The sequence below is a fragment of the Rhea americana genome, unplaced genomic scaffold (genome assembly GCF_003343005.1).
Source record: "Rhea americana isolate MKP2758 unplaced genomic scaffold, rheAme1 scaffold_644, whole genome shotgun sequence".
Classification (NCBI taxonomy): domain Eukaryota; kingdom Metazoa; phylum Chordata; class Aves; order Rheiformes; family Rheidae; genus Rhea; species Rhea americana.
Window position 1 is genome coordinate 2,624 of NW_028186806.1, and position 16,308 is coordinate 18,931.

Below are 16,308 nucleotides of genomic sequence, written 5' to 3' on the forward strand. Positions count from 1 at the left end.
GCAGCCCTGACTGGGAAGGAAACGGAGGCGTTAAATTACTCATGTTTATTTATAACAGACCTTCAGCCAGTACAGTACAAAACTTACAGTAGTATATCTCCATTACACAAATATTTACTTACAATATATTACAGATACAAAAAGCTTTTGCGGTAAGAGTTGGGTGGGGTATTTTTTTTTCTTCTTTTTCTGTTTTTCTCTCTCAAAAGCGAGTCTAACCTCACAAAAAAAGGAAAAACAAAGACAACAGCAAATCCATTAACGATATACAAATGAAAACYTGTTAGAAAGGAAGGAGAGGTTGTAACTGGAACAGGGTTGGGGTATTGCACATCATTGTTTTGTTCTTCATACATCTGATTAAAAAATATATATATTTACACAAGTAAAGCGACCTGGAGTTTTACAAAATTCCTACATTTGTTTTAGACTCTTTTACAGGTAAAAGAAAAGAGAGATGCAGGAAAAAAAAACTTTCAGAATTTCCATTTCCTCTTTTTTTTAAAAAAAAAAAAACAAACCCTTTTGATTCCTGTGTTTATTCCAGCTCTAACACGGGGGGCTGGCAGGGGGGAGGCGTGGGGTGCCACGGGGCTTCTCCGTAAATCACGGATCTTTGCTCCGGCTTCGTGTTTTATTGGGAATAACAGTCAGGAAGGGACGAGCCGAGTGTCGCACCGAGCCGCCGCAGCACAGTGGTTGTGGTCCAGAAGGGACCGGGAGCRCGATTTGGGGCGGAAAAGCGGAGACGGGGAGCGGGGAGGCTTCCCCGGCCCCGTCCCGACCGGAGAGCCAGCAAAACCCGGGCTGACCTGCGTAAAATGTGTTTTTAGACCACAACAGCGTGTGAAAAACTCCCCTCCCACAAAAAAAGTGACCTTCCCGGGCACGGCCGCTCCCGGATGGAGCCCGCGAAGCGGGAGCGAGCCGGAGCCGGCGGCGCTCCCGGGACGTCCCCGGCCGCGGGGAGGCACGGCGGCTCCCGCCGGCTCTGCGCCGCCCCCGCTGCGCGTCCAGCCCGTCTTTTATTGCTTCGTTACGGAAAACGAGCAGGATTTCGCCGCCAGCGCCTCGGAAGGAGCAGGCCCCCCCCCCACACACACACCCGCGGCGTATCCCGGCGGGACGGCCGCAGCCGGACCGCGCGGCTCGGAGCGGGGAAGGTCGGACGCGCCGAGCTGCTCGGCCCCGGCCCAACGCCTGCAGCCGCCGGACCGGGACCGCGTCCTTCTGGCCGCAGCCGGATCCCGGAGGGCAGCCTGCTTGGCGGGATCCGCACCGGCCCTTGGCCGCTCCTCCCCGGCTCTGCGCTGTCTGCGGGAGCTGCAAGCGCTCCCCAAAACTCCCCAAATCCCAGCCTAGACTCTGCTTCAGAACCCCAAGGAGCGGGACTTCCACGTGCTTGGGAAAATGAAGTCCCTGAATGTTTCCACATTAATTTTAGCAGCTCCCCCCGGTCTTTTTTAGGAAGCGGAGCTTTGCTCCACGCCAAGGGACCCCGGCGAAGCGGGACGAAAGGCCTCGGAGCTGGCTGCGCTCCCACGGAGAGCAGGGAAGCGCAAGCGAGTCGGCGCCGCGAGGCTGCCGGGGTGGAGGGGGACGGGGGAACATCTGGGGAACGTCCCTGACTGCCGAACAATCCCGAAACGTCACGCTGGGAGCCGGACGGGCTCTTCCGCCCGAGCTGCCGGCAGCCGTCTGAGAAACGGCTCAGCAATTCCTTTTCACATCTCGAAACACAAACACCGTCAACAGAAAAGCAAGAAGGAAAAAAAAATAAAATTAAGAGCAACGAGAGTTGCTGACTTGTGAGGTGGTTTTGTTTGTTTTCATAGAAAAAAGAACAGCCTTTGGTTTCAACCTCAAGAGAGCAGTTTGTTGAGCTGCTACTGAGTGACTTTTTATGCATCTTGGGCCTTGGTATAAAGCAGAGATCCCGCGCCCCGTGCTCCCCGGCTCGGCCCCGCCGCTCCTGCAGCGCTCCCCGGGCCGGGGCGGGCGCCGCGCACGGCCCCCCTCCGCCTCCGAGCCCCGGGGCCGGCGGCTGCCGCGGGAGAGACGAGCACCGAGGACGCGGCCGGCTCCTCCGCGCGCCCCGCCGGGCATCCAGGCCCCGCTCGCACTTGGGTTTATTTATTCATTTTTTGGTTATCAACGGCCTTCCCCAGCTCTGCCTCCAGAGGCTGCGCCGCAAAAGCCCTTTCCCSAGGGCTCCCGCCGGCCCTGGGGACTCCATCCCAGCAGGGCCGGGCCGGGCCGCTCCGGTAACTGAGCCGGCTCCCGGCAATCTGCCCTTGGTGCAGCGATGGCCACGWCCCCGGGCTCGCAGCCCGCGGGGCAGACGGACCTAATGGGAGACAGTTGGATGCAGCGAGCGACACCACCTCCCGTCTGCCAGCGCCGGGGCCGGGGCTCACGTCCTGCTGTCGGCACTGCCAAACGGAAAGCAGTGCAGGGCTTTTGCCATTGCCTGGACTCCTCCATGCAAAAAGAGCAGGGCGCAAGCTACGAAACAGCAAAAAAATCAGGCCGCGAATTTTCCTAGGATCCCGCCGCGAGTCCCCCGAGAAAGTCGGAGGAAGCAGCTTGTGCACGGCGCAGCACGGAAGGGGCTGACGGGCTTCAGCCTCCACGGGACTCGCGGCTGGCGACGGCCCTTTTTGTGCTTAGCTTTTCTCCGACGCTCTCCCCTCCGGCATCGCTGCCGGAGTCCAGCCCGGGGCACGGAGAAGGAYGCCGGGTTTGTTCCGGCTAAGAGGAGCGAAGCGCTTCGTGGCAGCRGGAGCAACGGGCGCCTGGCCTGAAGCCGAGACGCTTCCACCGAGACCGGGCAGAGGCAGCGCAGAGAGACCCAAACCAAGGCGGCAGCGCGGATCGGCCGGCACCGAGGAGCAGGAAATCCCGGACGGCAGGACTGAGCCCGAAAGACGCTCACTATCTTCCTAAGTTTCCTTCACGCGATCGGAGCCAGGCGGATGCACGCAATCTCCGTAGCCTCCGCCGCACCTTTCCAAGCAGGGCCCGGCTCCGAGGAGGCCTTAAACAACACGGGGTCGGGCAAGATCCAAGCTGGCCAACAAAGCAGCTCTGCAGGTCGCCCTCCATCAGCGGGCRACGCGGCACCGACTTCACCTCGCCCGTCCCGCCCGCCGCTCAGCAGCCGCGCCGCGGAGAGGAGCGCTGGGGGCCCCGCTTCACCTCCCGCGCGTTTAATGCCACAGAGAGACTCGTTAAAGCTTGGGGCACGACGGCCCCCCAGGTACCCACCGGGCAGGAGCTGGCTCGTGGCCCCCAGGAGAGGGGAGTCCTGTGGGTTTTAGCACCTAATCTGAGGTTCGCGCCGCCCGCGAGCAGGGACGGGCAATGCCAGACCGAGAAAAGAGCTCAAACCTCCAGGCCTGCTTCGCACCGGCGCGTGGCCTCGCTGCGTGCTGCGGCGAAGAGCCCTCGGCACTGGGGCGGGACAGAGAGGAGAACCGGTCTCAAAAATTCAAGAGAGACTTTGGGAAAAAAAGAGTTATAAAAAAGAGAAACTAAAAAGCTTAATAAATAACRGGGGGAGGTGAGAGAGGGGGAGAAAGCACAAAAAAGTCTGTTAATATTTAAATAACTCCATTTATAAAAAGGCAAATTGTTAAGAGCTCCCCCTCTTCGGGGTTGGTTTTTTTTTAGTTATTGAATTTTTTTTAAATATTTTTGTAGCCAAAGTCAGTGCAAAGGAGTATAAAAGAAAAAACAACAGTTCCATGCCCTAAGGGTGGAGGGGCTGAGCTAGAGACAGAGGAAGAGTCGAGGGCAGGTGGGGGGGGGACAGGGGGAGGAAGGGGGGGTTTAGCCGACTTTATGCTCGCCCCGCACTATGTGGGAGGAGAACTCGTACCGATCCTGGCTGTGGTAGCCACAGATGTTGCATTCGAAAGGGTCTCTGAAGCCGTGGCAGCCCATGTGGATGGTGAACATGACGTGGTCCAGGAAAAGGATGCGGCAGTGCTCGCACTTGAAGGCCCTGATCTGCTCCCCGTCCTCGTTGACCACGCGCAGGGCTTCTTTGGCTGAGCTGGGCGTGGAGCGGGCGGCCGGGGGGCCCTCCTGCAGCTTGGGGTCCTCTTTGGCGTAGGCTGGGCTCTGGCGGCTGCTGGCGCAGTTCCCCGCCGGCAGCTGCGAGGTCCGCTCTTCGTGGTTGCTCTCCGTGTCCGTGGAGTCCTGGCAGCCGTTGCTTGGCGATACGCCCTGCTCCCGGCCCCGGTACACCACCTGCACCCCGTCCGGAACGTCCTCGTGCCCTTCGGCGGCTTCGCGGCCTCCTGGGATCTCCAGCCGGCCYGGCAGGGGCTGGATTTGGGTGTAGACGGAGCTGATCACGGGGGTGACTTCGGAGATGCAGTTTGTGGGGGGGAGCCGGAGGGGGCGAAGGTGTTCTCCTCCCATCAGTGACAAGGAGCTGCCGTACGAGGGGTCGAGGGGGTGGTGGGCCGAGACCATCTCCACGTCCTTCTCGAAGCCAGAGTTCACGTCGAAGGGGAGGTCTGAGAGGGTGAATCGCATCTGCTTCTCCCCTGCATGGAGGGAGATCGGCATCAGGACCGGCAGCACCCCCGTGCGCTGCTCAGAGGCCTGGTTTTAGTGACCTGCCAGGTCCTTCTCCCTCSTGGCACCGCATGCAAGACCTGCCCCACGCGAGCCCGGGGAAGCCCCCCCGCGCAGGGATCSTGGGGATGAAAGGCGCTATGCAAACACTGGTGGCATTCGTAAGTGCAGAGTCTCACTCTCAGGGGTCCTGGCCAGGCKCTCAAGCCCTGCTCCAGCAACCGGGGGCTCCTCCTCACCCTCCTCTCTCCTGTCTGCCCGGGAAGCAAGGGGCCATCCCCTTACCCACGAATTTCTGAGGTGTCGATCGTTTCCGTTTGGTGAGGCTGTTCGCCAGCCGGTCAATAAACGTCGGCCGATCGGAGGAGGGGTGAAGCAGAGAGTCCGGCACTATCTCCAAGTCTCGCATCTCGTCACCTGGCAAGACAAGGGAAACCCGTTCAGCCAGCAACCGAGCAACAGGCACTCTGCGACCCAGGCCGGAGACTGTGCGGCCAGCGCTTGAGGCATGCTGCTCCTGCCCTCTTCTAGCTGGGGCAGTCGGGACAGACCTCCAGAAAGGCTCCCAGGTCCAGGGCTAGAGGTGAATCGATCGTAGGGAAGCACCAGCAGCCGCTCACCTCCCTTCTCTGTCAAGCTGGGCCCATTCCTGGCACTTTGGGGAAGAGGAACCAGCTTCGATGGCTTGAAGCACCCTCACTTTCATTGCTGGCTCTCAACCCCAGCCCGAAGAGATCTGCCCCACATTGCTGCTGGTGAGGGYAACTCTGCTGTCCCTGTGCCCAGGAGGTTACAGAACAACTGGTTAAAGTCCCTGTACAGCCTGTAACTAACTAACCTCACCGTAAATACCAATGACTGTAGGAGGATCAGGTCTCACTCTGACTCCAAAGGCTGAGGAGCCAGAAACACCTAGGGTTTGGTTCTTTGCCAAAGTAGCAAACACAGGAGGTCTATCTCCAGGCTCCAAGGAGGAAAGAGAATGTGCTTCCAAGTCACCCCTTGTCTGTTTGCAGACACCTACCCACAAGGTTAAATCCCCTAAATCACAGTGGCATAACTGTGTTTCATTATTTATGGAAAACACGCCCAGTAGGTCTTGAACTAGGATTATAGGACATGGATGTGTTTCAATGCAAGGCACTTTGAAAAGCGGCACGGAGAAGAGTGATTGAGGTAACACTTTGCACTTCCACAGGTTTGCGGCATTAACCAAACACACAGGCATAGCACCTTTCATCCCAGGATCACCGGGGCACGGGAGAGCTTCGGGGCTCACACCTGCTGCCCGGGGCATCACCCCTCTTTTCTGAAGGCAAGGACGTGCCCAAAGCTCAGCCCCGCCAGTTGGCAGCAGGGCTGGAAAGCGAAACCACGTCCCAGTTTCCTACCCCATCGTTACCCCTCAAGTCATCCCAGAGCCAGGAGGACGTGGGGACCCTCGCGCCCCGCGACTCWCCCGCCAGCTGCCCACGGCACTGACCTTGCTGGCTGGCCAGCGACTGCGGTTCAGTGTTCAGACTCTGCAGGTAGTTGTGGCACCGCTCCTTGTGCTCCTCCAGCGTGCTCTGCTGCTTGTAGCTCCGGCCGCAGTAGTTGCACTTGTAGGGCTTGCCGACTGTGGGGGAGGAGACTGCAAAACATGAAAACAAGATCCTGGCCATAAGAACAGATACATTGCAACGCAGCCACCCGCAGCCCTCCTGAAAAAGCCTGGGAAAGGGCTGGAACCGAGGAGGAGTCAATGAGAGAGGAAAGCAGCAAGGCCCATCTGGTGCCGGCAAGGCAGCAGCGGCTGTAACGGGGCGCGTTGCAGCAGGGCAGCGACCCTTGCTGCGAGCCTGTCGGCACATCTAACCACCTAGATGYGCTGCATAGTAAGAACCTTCTTGCAAGCACCAAATCTTGTGCGTTTTGGTACCTTAGTAGAAAATGTTCTGTAAACGCTGTAAATCTGGAGTGCGGTGAACTGGCTCTAGAGCACATTTAAATCAACAGGCTCCAGAGTGGAGAACAAGACCCCAAACTYCCAATTCTCAGCTTCTAACTCAGTGGTTCTCCTGACTGCTGTATACCCAAACAGGGCTCCTGAACACCCCAGCAGCTCGTACCCACCAGCTTCGATCTGCTCCCTTAACTGCTGTTCTCTGGATGCCCTTAGATTTTAAAAGATTGAAGGTTATGAAAATAAAYCATAATGTGGCTGAATGTCGTTACAAAACATCTCTGACCTGGCTTTTACCCATGCTCTGCCACTCTCAGCGACATTAGTTCCTAGCAGCTGCCCATCCACACATCCTGCGCTTCCCCACGAACACGGCAGGTCTGCAGCACCAGGCAGCCCTGATGGCAGGGGCAATACTTAAGAAAGGCAGCTGGAGCACGCTGCAAATTCCCCAGATTTTTTAAACATTTCTAAGCATTTCTCAGCCCCCTATTTTCTGCAAAACCTTCAGTGGTTTGGCCAGCACTTGGCTGCTGCATGGAGTGCACACACTCCAAGATCCATGATAAGACCATCGTCAGTCACGTTTTTGCTCTCATCTCTCCCTGTTTTCTCACTTCTGGCTGAAAATCGCTGAAGTCACCCAAGGTTGGTGCACAGCCCCGCCGGATGGCAGCCGCCAGACGAAGGCGCGAGGCACAGCACACCGCGGACCCCGGCGCTGCTCCCCGCGGCAGGCTGCGCACTCAAATTCATTATCGGCGTGTTTTAACCGACAAGACTACTTAAAGCGAAAAATCATGACACCTCCCGAGGGGAGATGGTATCTTGAAAACCCCGCGCAGTTTCCATCCTGACGGGAGGTGGCTGTCTGCGCAGAAGAGGGGGAAACGCAAACGCTGACGTGGGGGTTTTGCTCCGATCGCGGCGTTATTGCTCATCGAGCGCGCTGCAGCACCGGACAAGCCGACATCCTGTATGGGGAAAGCCCTTAATAACCGAGGGGGCACAAGGGACACGAGCGCCAGGGGCCGGGCTGCAGCCGCTGGGTCCCATCGTGCTGCATCCCTTCTGGAGGAGGCTGGGCAGGAGGGAAGAGGTTAATTGGGGAAAAGAGGCGAGTGCAGGGGGTTGAGGGGATTCTCCGGGCCATTTCACTGCTTTTTGGGCACTGGGGCAGGACGGAAAGGAGCGCAGCCCCGTAGCCGAACCCCGCGTGGGCCCGTCAGCCCGGCCTGGAGCTCGCCGGGGAGGGACATCCCGAAACCGCGTGGCYGCGGGGAGCTGCGTCCGTCCCCTCCGACGCCGCGCCGTGGGCAGGGAGGCCGTTTTTCACTCGCGGCGGAGCAACGGCCCGATAACGGCCGATTTTGCTCGAAGCCGGAGCGCTTCGCCCTCTGCGTTGGAAGCGCAGGAACGCGCATTAGTCAGTGCGAAAGCCGTCTGCACCGCATTCGCCCGTCTCGGGGAGGAGCGTGCTCTTTGCCGAGACCGCCGCGCTCAAGACTTGCTTGGACCAGACTTTTTCTGTTCCTGTCAGATTTAAAGGGTTGTTTTTGTCGCTTGTGGTTTAACCTTTAACTGCTTCTCAAAAATACGTTTTCAGGTTGTAGGTGAATTATCATTCAGGGAACGCACTGTGCTGCGACGCATCCTCCTCTGGACGGGACATGCCGAAAGACCAAGCACAGTGCCACGCGCTAAAATCCTGAGTTCACCTAATCCCAGTGCTCATCTCTGTATCACAGGCCAGCACTTGTGTGAGCAGAACACCCAGTTCACACCAAATCATTCTTCCAGCTCCTTACGGCCACTGTGACCAGTAATTTTCTCCTGGACCAAGTCTCCCTCATCTCCAGGCAAAAGACAGTTGTGCGGCAGATCCAAGGTGGAAAGTACCAAATCCRGCCCGAACACGACCGCAGGAGCCAAAACCAGCAGCGGGAAAGGAGAAAACGAGCTCCTGTTACAGCAGCGGATCCCTGCCTGATTTCAGCCCTGCAGCCCAGCCAAACCACAGGCCGACGCTGGCGTTCGGGAGCAACCATCTATTTCCCCACGGCAGCTCCGGGTTAGAGATCGATTCAGAGGAGCTGATGACAAGTGCGAGTCTCTCCTCCCAGCCCTCCCCATGCAGCATTATTGTCACAAAGCAGCTGACTATTGGTTTATTCCAGCCTCAGGGGAGGCGAGGATTCCACTAGTCTCCAAGTATGARCACAAAAATGTGCGTTAGGAATTTATTCCTCAAATGTAGCAATGTAGATGCTAGAGCCTTGTCTCCCAATTTCATTATATCTCATTAATCTCTATCACTTGCTCAGCTTTTAAGCTAAGAGTTCCCTAAATGGCTCGTTTTTGTTACTCCTAAACACAAAAAGCAACCCAAAACTCTGCGTTCGTTCGTGCTTCATTAAGCTCTCCTGATCGCCACGCTGGGACCTGGCCTTTCTCTCTAAGCTGGGGCCAGGAAGCTCCGTGGTCGATGTCCTGCAGTTCTTGCCTCCTTGGGGGGAGCTTGCCCCCAGGATCCTGGCTCTGGACTCGGCAACCGTCCGACCGTGCTGGAGCCGCTCTGCAGGGACACGTGGCCCAAGCTGCCCCACGGCCCATGCACCACGGCAGCAAAGGGCCCACCTGCAGAGCCGAGGCTGCTGCGCAGCTCTGCCCGTCACAGAGCTGGCACGGCTGCTTCCTCCTGGCCCACTCCCCATGGAGAGAAGTTTTTTTTTTTTGACAGACTACAACAAACAGGAATGTTCCCTCTGCACACAGGCTCCAGGTTCATTTATGTCCTGGGCTGGAAAGCGGCRAGGCCTGGAAGGGACGGCGGTCCCAGGGGCTGGGTGGCTCATCTTGGCGTCCCGCGCGGGGGCTGCAGCTTCTCATCCATTTCAGAGCAATGCAGCCTGTTTGATCTRGATTTTAATACCTCACTTTTTTTTGGACAGCACATCTTCCAAGATGAAAGCCTCCATGTCCCTCGTGGGAATGGCATGAAACGCACATGCCTCTAGTTAAGGGAGAGGGAGGGAAAGCCGAGCCCAGCTGCCTTCYACCCAGGCAGGGTAACCACAAGACTTTCGCCTATGAAATCCGCATTAAACGAAGGGTTTCTTAATAATTAGCTCCCATAAAGATTAATTTTTGTTTGATACKTTGAAAGGACTTGTCCCATTTCTGCGTCTCTTAAGCACTCAAGGCAACCCTYGGTGTGCCGGGCGGCGCGTTTCGCGTAAAGCCGGCACCCGGAGCAACCGGCTCCGGGCCCCGGAGGAGGCAGCGGGCAGGTAAGAACAGAGCCGAGCCGGGGACGGAGACCTTCCTGGTGGGATCTCCGCTCCAGACACAGCAGACTTTTCGGAAGGACGAGGACCGCTCYGGCTTCCTGGCTATGCCGCGGGCTGGCGTCGGGGCAGGGAGAGCTCCTCCCCGAGCCGCCGCAGCGCTGCCCAAGATGGAGCGCGGGAGGAGCCGGAGGGCAGCAGGGGAGGACGACGGATGATGCTGATCGCTCCAGACCGAAGGGCTCTTCAGGAGAGCCGGCGGCCTYGAGGCGCCGCGGTCGGCCGCTCGCAGGAGCCGCTCGCGGGGAGCCGGCGCTGGAGCCTGCTGCTGCTCGGCCTCCGCGCGGGGCGGGAGAGACGCAGGCACGCGCGGCTCTCGCTGGAGTCAACGACAGGAGGGTTTCTGCCCCCGACCGCTGGCTTATTTCTTTTCTTTCTTTTTTTTTCCCCTCCTCGGAGATAAGGAAAAAGTCTGGGGAACGGCTTTCTTTGGCAGCTCTCCCCTTTAACTGGCAAAGCCCTAAGCCACTAACCTCACTTCCTTCCCTGGGGTGAAACGGACTGTTTTTTGATCACCTTACTATCAAAAATGCCATCCGCTGCCAAATCTGGCCAGGCTAGAAAACCAGACAGCCAAGGGGCCAAAARAGTTTTGTACTGAGCAGCAGCTTGTTCCCTTTGCAGCAGGGATGTCCAGAGACAAAACACAACCAAAGTGAAAGCTCCTGCAATGCCCCGAACCTCCTTGCACCGCAACAGGACATGCAAAGCACAGACGAAAACACACAGGCCAGTYTGCAGGCTCGATACCTGGCTCTTAGAGCTTAAACTGCCCAGATTTTCTYGCTGCAGCTTCCAGGAAAAGTCTCAGAGGCGCAGGGGGTTAACGACAAACTCCCACAGAAAACGGGGAAGCGGGAAGATTCGGCCACAGCAAGACGGGAGCGTCAGCCCTGACCCTCTGGCTGACAAGGGCACAGGGCCGAACCTCGGAGATGGTCAGGACTCTCAGCCCAGGCGGCGAGGGGCAAGCCGGCTTTCCGAGCGGCGGCGGGAAGGCCCCTGGGCAAGGCTGTGACCTGAGCAGTCTCTTCAGAGGACAGGTTTTCCTCCTTAGAGGAAGCGCACAAGACTCTCATTTCCATGAGGCACTCAAAAGGTTAGAGAGGAGAGAGTCACAGGTGTTCAAACCCATCTGCACGAACCTTAAAAGCCCCAGCAGCACCGCAGAAACCCTCTGGTAGGCAAATCAAGGGAAAACGATCACAGAGCAGGGGGCTGGCTGCCGTCTTTCACTCCCACCCATGGCCCCAGCCAGCTGTTACATCACGGAACCGGAGGGTAAAAACCACATCTCAAATGTCATATTTAAAAAGGACAATATCARAACAACACACAAACAAAACCCCTCAGCACTCTTTTTCATTGGAGTGGGGCACACCCAAGGGTGGGACCTATCTTGCCTCAATAAAATCTATTAGACATTTATCTTTAATAAAGAGATGCAATACCCCAAGAAACTACAGAAACACAGTGGCACAAAGCCCAGCAGACGCTGCTCCAGTCAGTGCTGTTCCCAGACCATCAGCAAGACACYGATACGACCTCCCGCACGCACACGYTCTGCCYGYRGCAGATCTGCTCAGCACCACGACAGAGCTGCAGCGACTGCAGCAAACCAGGAGCCGAAGGGAGAACAAGCCCGGCAGCTGTCAGCTTTGTGATCACGGCTGGTGCTTTGGGAAGCTGGGCACAACTCCCTGGTTTTGTCCCATATCCATGCATTCTCCCCTGCCTCCTCCTCCTCCCCGCCAAGTCTCCTGGTCCGTGGACGGCAGGGCTGCTCTTGCTGCAGGCCGGAGCTACCCACCTGAGTGTGTTCGCAGGTGGCCAGTGAGCGCGTCCCTCCTGCGGCAGGCGTAGTTGCAGAAGGGACATTTGAAGGGCTTCTCGCCAGAGTGCAATTTGATGTGACGCAGGAGGTTTCCCTTCTGGGTGAAGGAGGCGCCGCACTGGTTGCAATGGAAAGGCCTTTCCCCTGCAACAGATGCAGCATGTCAAACTCCAGCTTAAATGCGTTCTCCAAGCCTGCTCTCAGATCAACAGCCGGGAGACCAGCAACACTCATGGGCTCAGACACTCTAAAYACACTGGGAAGGAAAGCTCTAGGGTAACCACCAAAGACAGTGCTCTGGAAATGACCTCTGTCCTGGTGAGTTATAAACCTGCTGCCTATTGAAATATAGGACAGTAAGAAAAGGTCAGCCACACACTTTCTGGTRCTTTTCCTCTCAAACTTCCAGCAGCGATCAGCAGATCTTGGATCTGCTCCACCGTCCTGAGCGCAGCATCCATGCACACCTAGCTGAAACACACTTGCAACCTTGCCTCAGAAATTCACTTCCCTCAGCCCACTCAAGCTCATCCCATCCCTGCTAAGATAGCCAACAGTGACGGCAACCTCCGGGCTGCCTACTCACCAGTGTGGCTGCGTTTGTGCACCATGAGCACGTTGGGGCCGATGCACACCATCCCGCAGATGTCACATTTCAGCTTGCCGTTGGGTAGCCGAATGCCCCCGGGGGAGTGTGGCTCCTGTCCCGTCCCATCACAGTAGCCCAGGGGCTCTGAGAGCGAGTCCTCCACGATCACGCTGTCCTCCTTCTCRAGCATCCGGTCATCCTGTGACAGCAACCGGCTGGCTTCCTCATCACTGTACATCTCCACTTTGATAGAGTTTGCTGCAAGGAAGCAGAAAGGATAAAAATAGTCAATGGAGGCAAAAAAAATCTTAAGTTAAAGAAGTTTGGAGCACAGTTTAGGAAAGACTTACTCCCAAAAGAAATATTACTGATGCATTAAGTGATCTGTTTGTGATAAATGTACATCTTCTTAATTTCTTAACTACTTAAGAACAGACATCAAACACAGATCACAAGAGGTTACAGGCTGGATGGCTTGTTTGTACACCCCAAAGATTACTGCTTTGGATTCTGCCTTGTAAGGCGACCAGCTGAAGAAAGAACATTTTGTTCCCTGGATTCAACGACAGAGGGGAAAAAAAACACTCATGCGATGAAAGGACTTTAGAGGAAGCAGAAGACACCAGTTTGACTCTCCGAATCAGTAAAGACTCAAAATCAATTGGCACAAAGCGCCTAATATGAGTCTTTTTAGATAGAGTCAGTAAATCTCAGCTCACTAGAGAAAACATTGCTTCACTGCAAGTTTTCATCTATGCTAGAAGACCTGGGATCCATCAACTATTTAAACACACACACAAGGAAGAAAAAAGGATGGTGCGGCCTGAAAATAACCACTCCTGCTTCAGGCATGCCGATTACTGCCTCGCTGGGCAGCCTGTGGATGTCCCGGCTTGGACCCAAGCTCCCTGCAGGGAGCTTTTTGCCTCATCAAGTTCCCTCAAACACATAAGAAGGTTGCAATAGTTACGTGGCAGCCGAGCGAGACTGCAAGACTCACGGCGACTGCCTGGAAACACACACACGCAGGAAGGACACGAACACGCAGACACCTGCGGGGCAGCGTTTGGGAACCCCAAACGCCAAGAAAGCTCGCGTGATGATCTGAAGAAATGGAGGTGAGTGACGCCACCACCAGGGAAAGGTSCTCGAGCGGTGGGCTGAGGAGCCTTTCCGGAGCCACAGCCATGCAGCGCTTCCGAGCCAGGCAGCAGCAGGACACTGCTGCCAAGAGAAAGCAGGAGATCCAGAGAAGCCGTGCTAAAAAGGCACACGAAAGCCGCCACGAGAGGCTATGCTCAACACCTTTTTCTCTGCAGCACCTCCCACGCGAAAGGCGCCTGCGGGGCCGGGACAGCGGAGGTCCGGGCGGAGGGCGCTGCGCGTGCGGCGAAGCCCCCCGGGCTCCTGCCCCCCCGGCCTGCGCCGCCAGGCGCCCGGCGGGCTGCTCGCCCCCTCCCCGCTTGCTACCTTTCTCTCCTTTCGCAGCATCACGAGCTGAGGCTGGAGAGGCGAACGGATGCGCCAGCCGTGACCTACATTCCTCGCTATTCTAATGATCTGTGGAATGCCACAAATCAAACAGGCCCTAAGACGACACGGCAACTGGACAGCAGTCGCTCCGCTTATTCCGGCGAGAGCGAGTCGCAGCTTTACGGGGACTCGGAGAGGGAAGGAGAGCGCAACCTCTCCCTCTCCTCCCTCCACCTGGCTCCTGATGAACTTGTCTATCCAGATGCTTTGCGCTTCCTGCCCAGGACRGCTTGGCCAAGCTGCGGCGCAGTTATCCCACCTCGTGAGGCCAGCTGCGCCCTCTGCTCGAGGGAGAGCTGCCACTGGGACATCCTCAGCCTCGGCGCAAAGCCGCCTGTTTGGAGAGCAAGTCTTTAAACGATCACATTGGAAAGTTTCCTTCTGCTTTAACCAATCGCCAGCAGCCGAGAACCAGAGGGAATCCCCTCGGGAGACTCCCCGCACGCTTCAGCCAGGGACAGCCGCTTCGCCACGGATCGCTTCYGCTACCTGTTCCTGCAGCGCTGGTCCCGGCAGGCTGCAGCAGGCTGACGAAGGAGAAAAACCGAATCCAGGTCACTCACATGGCAGTTCACTGAGCCCACAGACTTAAACAAAATATTTACAGAATCCCTTTAAATATCAGATTCTTATTTCTTCCATTTAAAGCAGGAGGCTCTTCTCAATCCCTTAAGAGGAGAACTGTGGGGGCTGGAGGAAACTGAACTTTATATACACAAAGGAGACTTTGCTGCTGCCTGGAGGGTAGGAGATTACAGAGTCCAAGTTGCCTTGTGGAGACAGGCGTGAGAACTAAGCAGACTGAACATAACCACACAGAAATCCCAGAAGCGTCCAGATCTGATGTTGACTCGACCCCTGGGGCTTGTTCAACTCATCTCTTTGTGAAAGAGAGCGAATTCTTACCCACTCTTCAGGGGACATGGGAGGTTCGCTTCATGTTTGTGACACTCTGAAGATAGAAGCGCATCAGCCGCAGAGACCGAAGAAAACCTTGGTAACATCCTGGATACCATATGATCAAGGGGATTTGACCTTTAAAGCCTAAGGGCTTTCTGAACAAACTATAACGCAAGTTCAACGTACAGCCGAAGCAGGGATGATCCTTTCCGGTGCGTGAGCAGGAAGGCTGCGGGTTGATTACCGGGCAAGGAGGATGTATGAACACCAGAGCGCGGAGATGGTGGCAGCAGAAGACGTTTCAGTTCTGGGGAGGCTGCACCTCCTGCTTCCACCAGGAAAGGCGGACATGAAACCCCGGAGAAGAAAGCCAAGCCACACACTTTGAGAGGAAAAGATCTCTTTTACGCTGCCTTTAACGTGACAGGCAGAAGGGCTCTGGCTCTTCCTCAAAGGCTGGGTACAGCCTTGCTTTGTAACTGCGGATTAAAAAGCATGGGAGTGATTCATCTGAGCTCGTGTTAAGTTTATTGCAGGGTGAAGAACCCAGGAATACTGGCTTTCACTCCCCTCCTTCCCTTCCTGGATTATTATAGCAGACAATGTTGCATTCCCAAAGAGACTCTCAGCAACGTGAACTATGCATACACCCAGGCTTTGGCAATCGGAGGCACTTTCAGACTGTCTGCTGAGCCATCGGCCAAAGCCACTGCTGGCTGCAGACCGGAGGAGACTCTGCAACAGAAACATTCTTGGGGAAAAAGCAGAACTTTMTTTATTTATTTGTTGGTGCCACCATGCTCTGCTGGGAGCATCCAGAAGACCCAGCACAAACGGATGCTTCTGTGCACAAACATGAAGTGAAAAGCTCCTCTCTCGGTGGCAGGAGCTGCCTGGACGAGTTGACGTTTGCTGCACTTTGATTTTCTTTTTTTCCCATTCCCCTGGGGACTTATTTTTTTTCCTGGGCATAGAAGGGAGGCCAACTATTGTTCTGTAATTCTCCTTTCAGAACCAATGCAGAGTCCGGTCTCACTGGAGGAAGTCTCTGCTGGCAGAACAGGTTATATAATATTCTTGCTCCTCTGGGGCACGATGCTTGCTGGATGAACCAGCTGTGAAGTCAAGTCAGATCAGAGGCAATACCATCACTAGCATCCTGCTGTTAAAGGGGAAGAGATCTTTATTGTCCTTTCAGTCAGTCCACGTGCTCAATTTCTTTTGCTTATGATCAAGTGAAAAAGCCGTGTTATGTCTCAGAACTGTCCTTTGCAAAAATCTAAGATTCCATTTCTTTGCAGCTCTTCTAAGCAATTTTATAGGGCAAGTATAAAATAAACAGCAAGCAATAAAAGGAAAAATGGGAACTGAGCTAATTCATAATATTACCCCCTCTGAAAATGTAATTTTGGGGGTTTATTTTATCCTGGTTCACAAAAAGCGACCTTCAAATGCCAGGACCTGACCAGAGGTGTCCCAATGAACTAAMTGCTGGAAGCACACATGGATAAATTATGGAGGAGTTTCTTTGCTATGGAAAAGCAATAGCAATTATATGCTAAAAGGTGGTAGA

General features: G+C 55.8%; 1 protein-coding gene across 9 annotated transcripts in view; it reads right to left on the reverse strand.

Annotated features, from left to right (window-relative positions):
- Window positions 1-30: 30 nt before the first annotated feature.
- The window catches only part of IKZF4 (IKAROS family zinc finger 4), a 36,629-nt gene continuing 20,351 nt past the window's right edge, over window positions 31-16,308 (reverse strand). For 6 of the 9 annotated variants that reach the window (XM_085320615.1, XM_085320609.1, XM_085320611.1 and 3 more), the window contains 6 exons: window positions 12,300-12,560; window positions 11,690-11,857; window positions 6,071-6,220; window positions 4,873-5,004; window positions 3,881-4,556; window positions 31-3,453 (listed from right to left, as the gene is read on the reverse strand). In XM_085320615.1, coding sequence (XP_085176741.1) covers window positions 3,324-3,453; window positions 3,881-4,556; window positions 4,873-5,004; window positions 6,071-6,220; window positions 11,690-11,857; window positions 12,300-12,540 — 1,497 coding nt within the window. In that variant the 5' untranslated portion in view covers window positions 12,541-12,560 and the 3' untranslated portion in view covers window positions 31-3,323. Of the gene's footprint in view, window positions 3,534-3,595; window positions 4,557-4,872; window positions 5,005-6,070; window positions 6,221-11,689; window positions 11,858-12,299; window positions 12,561-16,308 lie in introns of those variants that run through there. The other 3 variants (XM_085320613.1, XM_085320612.1, XM_085320610.1) reach the window with 3 other exon arrangements.